Source organism: Propithecus coquereli, unplaced genomic scaffold (assembly GCF_000956105.1).
Source record: "Propithecus coquereli isolate 6110/MARCELLA unplaced genomic scaffold, Pcoq_1.0 Scaffold227, whole genome shotgun sequence".
In the NCBI taxonomy this organism is placed as follows: Eukaryota; Metazoa; Chordata; class Mammalia; order Primates; family Indriidae; genus Propithecus; species Propithecus coquereli.
The window spans coordinates 2,957,537-2,963,369 of NW_012147808.1; the positions used below are offsets into that span (position 1 = coordinate 2,957,537).

General features: G+C 44.6%; 1 protein-coding gene and 1 pseudogene across 1 annotated transcript in view; one reads left to right on the forward strand and one right to left on the reverse strand.

Annotated features, from left to right (window-relative positions):
* The window catches only part of NUP160 (nucleoporin 160kDa), an 86,061-nt gene extending 81,035 nt beyond the window's left edge, over positions 1 to 5,026 (reverse strand). The window contains exons 1-2 of the mRNA XM_012645106.1: positions 4,917 to 5,026; positions 4,541 to 4,652 (exon numbers count right to left, since the gene is read on the reverse strand). Of these exons, the coding sequence (XP_012500560.1) occupies positions 4,541 to 4,652; positions 4,917 to 5,016 (212 nt within the window). The 5' untranslated portion in view covers positions 5,017 to 5,026. The remainder of the gene's footprint in view (positions 1 to 4,540; positions 4,653 to 4,916) is intronic.
* An 11-nt stretch (positions 5,027 to 5,037) lies between these two features.
* Positions 5,038 to 5,833, forward strand: part of LOC105811029 — a 37,304-nt pseudogene continuing 36,508 nt past the window's right edge.

The following is a 5,833-nucleotide window of genomic DNA, read 5'->3' on the forward strand; positions in this document are numbered from 1 at the left end:
TGTCTATGTCCTTCACTCAGCAGGTGTGATCTGTCAAATCCTGCTGCTTTCCTCTTCCTGACACTGTTCCTTCCCTTCCATCTCTACAATCAAACTAGTCACCCCTTTCTTGGACTACTGCAGGTTTATTCTTACTGCCCTCTTCTCAGCAGCACCAGATGATACTTACTGTCAAAGGAGGCCTTTCTGCCTCTTGCTGTGGTCACAGCTACCCCAGAATGATGAAACAGACTCTTTCATTGAGCAAAAATCAAGACACAACTTTAATCAACTAGTTTATTTTTCTTAACTTTTAGCTCCTAGTTTTATCCCTTATGCTCCTCTAAAGTAAATATACTCTTCTCTTTTATTACAATTGTTCTGACCATAATGTCTTTTTTCAAGCATCTCACCATGAGATCTTATTCTAAAATTATCCCACCACAAATCCTTCTTTTACTAAAACTCAGCCCTTATTCCTGGGACTGTCATCTTCGACATCTGTAAATATTTTGGTTGCTTCTGTCCCAGCTGTTTCATCTTACCCATAACTGAGAAAAGAAAAAACATCTATGTTATGAATAAATCCAGGTTTTTCTTTTCACAGAGCTGAAAGAGTTTAAAAATCTATTGGTCCTTGTTAACAGATATACAACCCAGAGGGAAATACAGTTCAAAGCAGTGACAAGAAAAAAATAAAAGCATTTTATATGAATATTTTCAAAAAAAATCTATCAATCCTTGTAAAAGACCCTAAAAGTGGACACAGAACAACTCACAGTATGTCACAGGCCTCAAGAAAAAATGATAGTATATACCGTGCTTAGCCAAAGCCAGAACTGTGTTAGGATGCAGGGCCAGCTTCTTCAGGTGCAACTCTGAAGTGTGGTAGGTTTGGAACCACAGAAAGCACCACGCTGGGCATGCCCTAACTTCATCGCCATATCTACTGAATTACTTGCATCCTTCCCAAAAAACCAAGCCTCCTTCCGGCAAGTAAAGGCCAATGTCTGACTTTCTCAAGTATAGTTCTCCTGCATCCATCTCTTCTCCTTCCACGGCCTTCAAACAATCTCTTCCCTGGTCTTTCCCTTTCCATTACCCCATCCCTGCCTTCCCTCACCCCTGATGCAGTTATCACATTCTCTCCATTCCCCTCAATGGTCAAGCATTCTGTATCTCCTCATCTCTCTCATACTCTTAAACCTACTAAATTTGGCTTTTGCCACCACTGTACGCTCTTCTTACCAAAGTCAATACACTAATTTCAGTGTACTCTTCATTCTGCATCTTTTCCGTCAAACAGTCTCTTCTCTTGACTTCTATGATGCCACCCTCTCCTGTTTTTCTTCTCACCTCCCAGACCTGACCCCCACATGTTAGATTTCCTCAAACCCTGATCCCGGATCACCTTTTCTGCTCACCATATACATTCTCCCAAGGCACATCTTATCCACTCTCAGGGATATAAGTACCATTTGAGCTCTGAGATTCCCCAGAACTACTTAACTAAATCATGGTATTAACACAATTTTCTGGATCTTCAACCTCATCTCTAAAGAATCCCTTCACATTCCAGCGTCATGGTTAAAGTAGGGTCCTGGATCTCCCCGGAGGACAGTGCCCCCTAAGCTTTCTCTAACATGCCTCTTGTAGTGGGGCCTCGGGGTAGGGCACAAATGTTCTGCTTGTTCCCCATTGACACTTCTGGCTACTGTTGCTCCCTTCCTGCCTGAACCACTCAGCTCTGAAGCCCATGGAAACAGACACCACCTGCTACCCCTGCTTGCTACAGTTATTAATATTTAAAGATTTCTTTCAGTCCTTGAAGATTTTACATATACACATATAACCCTGTCTCAGGGTTCTTTGCACTTTTTGTTCCCTTTGCTTGGAAAGCTCCACCTAAAATGCTCATCTCCCAAATATTTTTTCTTCTGCTCAAACGTCAACTTACCACTGGGTCTTGCCCAACCACCCTATATATTAATAAAACATTAAATCCTGTGTAGAGGCCAGGGATGCTGCTCAACACCCTACATGTACAAGACATGCACAAGCCCCTGACGATGAAGATGGATTTGGCCCAAAATGCCAATGGTGCAGAGATTGGAAAATCCTGATTATTCTCATTCTCCAGTTGATTTCATTCAGTAAAACAGCTTTAAGTGCCATCTAATACCAACAATCCCCAAATCTGTATCTTCAGCTCAGCTTCTCCACTAAAATCCTGACTGCTGCTTCAAAACTTCTATTTGGATGTCTAACAGGGATCTCAAATTAAACCTGTCTAAAACAGAATTCCTGGACTCACCAAACCCAAAAAACAAACAAAAACACCTGCTTCACCTATACTTTCTTCCATCTCAATTAAAGGCATCTCTATAACTTCCAGTTACTCAAGCCAAAAATCTGGGGATCACTTTTGACTCTTCTTTCTTTATACTATCTGATGCAATAGTAATTCTAACAAATTCACCTGGATATGTTTTCCACATATCCACAATCAGAACATTTCTCACTGCCTCTATCACCACCCCCATGGTCTAAACTATCATCATCTCGTCTGGATTGTGGCACCAGCCTCCTAATTGGTCTCCCTGCTCCCACCCTTACCCCCACTACACTCTACTCTCAACATAGCAGCAACAGCAATCCTTTAAAAGCACAGATCTTAGATTGTGTACTTCCTCCACTTAAACTCTCCAATGGCTTCTTCCCATCTCACTCAGAGCAAAAGCCAAAGCCCTAAAATAACCAAAAAAGCCCTGATCTGGCTCCCAGTTACCTCTTTCTTACTATACTACCCTTCGTTCACTCAGCTACAGTCTAGGCCCCTTGCCATTCTCTCAACATGACAAACAAGCTCCTGTCTCAGGGTTCTTTGCACTTTTTATTCCCTTTGCAGGGAAGGCTCCACCTAAAATGCTCATCTCCCAAATATTTTTTCTTCTGCTCAAATGTCGACTTACCACTGGGTCTTGCCCAACCACCCTATATACTAAAAAAACATTAAATCCCGTAGACATTCCTCTTTCCCTGCTTCCTCGTTTTCTATTCCACTTATCACCTGACAAACTACCTATACTTGGGGTTTTTTTAGTTATTGTTGTTACTGCCTGTCTCCCTCCATGAGAGCAGGGACTTTGTTTTGTTCCCTGCTATATCCCCAGTCCCTAAAAACTAACTGAAACATATTAGGCACACAAAATATTTCTTAAATAAATGAAATTTGTATCTCTAACATAAGTCTCTCTCCTGAGCTTTAGACCTATAAATTTCAATGCCTACTTGACATTTCCAAAGGGCTGCTGCCCAAGTACTTCAAATTTAGTATGTCCAAAAGAATGATTCAAATCTCTCCAAAATCCATCTTCTATATCTCAGTAAATGGCAACTCCTCCCCAACCATATCTGGTTAGTCACATCCGAAACCAGGGAGCTGTCACTGCTCCCTCCCTTTCCCTTACGATCCCCTACCCCATATTCAATCTATCACCAAGTCCTAGGGAATCTATCTTCTAAATGTATCTTAAATCCATCTTCTCTTTTCCTAGTCATTCCCACAATTGAGCCACCAGCATCCCTTAAGTCAGCCATCATAAAAGTCTTTTTTGGTATTATACTCATCCAACCCAAATCCACTTTCCAAAACAGACCAATATTCTAAAAATGCAATTTTCATCATGTTAGTAACTCTCCAAAAACCCTTCAGTGATGGTTCAATATTCTTAGAGTCAAATCCAAAAATCTTTAAAAATGATCCAAGGGTCCCTCATGGTCTAAGTCCTGCCACCTCTCCAGCCTAGCATCTCTCACATCACTTTCTGTTTTACCCACTGCGTTTAAGCCACACAGACCTCTGGTCAGTCCCTCAAACCTGCCAAGGCCTTTCCATATGGTGATCCTGCTTGCTGGACTGTTCTCTGCCCCACTCCCCATGCCTGGCTAAGTTTTCATCCTTCAGATCTCAGACTAACTGAATTCCTTAAAGTCCCTTCCTGCCCCACTAATGACACATAGTTCTCCAATTAGCCTCTCGTAGCCCCTATACTCTTGGGCAAGTATGAAAATTTGTATTTATATATCTGTGTTGTGGTAATCAGTTTACTGTCTCTTTCCTCCACAAAACTGCCCCATGAAAGGTAGGTCCACATCTATTCTCACACTGCTACATCATCTTGCATAATGAAAATGGTAGTTGTTTTGTTCATCATTTCATCCCAGTACCTAGCATATTGTCTGACGCGTAGAACCTCTAATCATATTTGCGGAATGAAGAAAGCTGTAAAGCACTACGTAATGTGTTCATGTTTCAAAGTGGTCTTAGAAGCTTTATCCCCTAAGCTACATTCCCTCTGCTTTTAGTGTTGTTTGGGGGGTATCTCTTCTAGAACTCTATGTCTCCTTAGTCTCCCCTGATTCTGACATGAATTGAAAACGGTCTTTCTCTTTTCCTAAGTGTTGATTACCGCTTCATAGAATGACACTGCCAACAGCGAGAAAAATTTATACACTGAACCCTACCTTCCAGGGGGTTTTGGCGAACCACAGCACTTACCAATGAATGAACCTGTTTCTGGTAATGGAGAACAACTTGCCACTTTCCACATAGTAGAAGCCTCCCGCGCTCTCACTGTATTTCACAGCGCCAGTCACAGCATTTACAGTCCCTGCAAAATGAACGCGGTCAGCCTGCACACATGATTCTCTGGGGATGACAGGGATTGAGACGTTGAGAAAGCAGAGGGTGACGGATTGACAACCCATACAAAGAGAAGGGAAAGAAAAGACGAAGACGTCGTATACCAAGGAAGCTCTGATCCAGGGATTATAGGCATGTGGACTCAGGAGGATGAACCAGGGGGCGGTCAGAGACCCAAGGGAGGAGCCCGAGGGGAAGGATTGGATCGTGCCCTCCCTGGCCACTTCCGTACCAACGCCGCTGACTGTGAATTCCCGAAAATGCCTCGGCCTTTCGCGCTCAGCTCCACTTAGCTCCACGAAGCTCCGTTCCAGGCCTCCCCCCGCCGCCATCTTCCCGCCGCCGCCGCCGCGATGCCCGACGGGACACGGGCAAGGCCGCGCGGCTGTCGTCACTTCCGGGGGCCGGGCGAGGGGAGCAGCGGACAGGTGAAGCAATGTAGGGAGGAAAAGGCGGGTCCTACCCTTTACTGCGGGGCTTTTACCGTGAAAATGAAGTGGGCGGGGAGGAAGCCAGAAGAGAAAAGGGCTGTGGAAGCCGACTCTTTCTGCGGGGTTCTTCCATTGGCTGGTTCGCATGCTCCGGAGGGCGGTGCCCTTTTCCCGGCGGCCTCAGAGCGGGAGGCGGCGCCGGGTTTGTTTCCATTTTAAAAACGCCGGCGCTGGCGGTGGGGCTGTCTCCCGAGGCGCGGGGGGGAGGTCCGGAGGGGTTCGGCCGTTCGGCAAACTTGGGATCCGTCCTCTGCTGGACCCCAAGTTTGCGATCACCTCTGCCTCCGTCAGAGTGTCCGTCTGTAGATCTCCCCTGAGTCTCCCTTTCTTCACCCTTCAGCGACACGTGGGAAGAGGGGAAGTGAAGGGGAAAGGAGCCTTTTGGCTTTTTTTCCGAGAGGCTATTCGTGTAATCTATTGTAATGAAACATAATGATGTGTTTAATTAAGCATTGATGCTGCAACCTGCGGAGGTTGCATTAATGTTACTCGTTGTAGAGCAGAGATGAGTCAACACCATTGAACTCTGTCCAAATTGCAGATTCATGAGCTAAATACATGATTGCTATTTTTAAATTTAAAAAAATTTTATTTAATATGGGGTTTCACTATGTTGCCCAGGCTGGCCTCAAACTCCTGGACTCAGGAGATCCTCCTG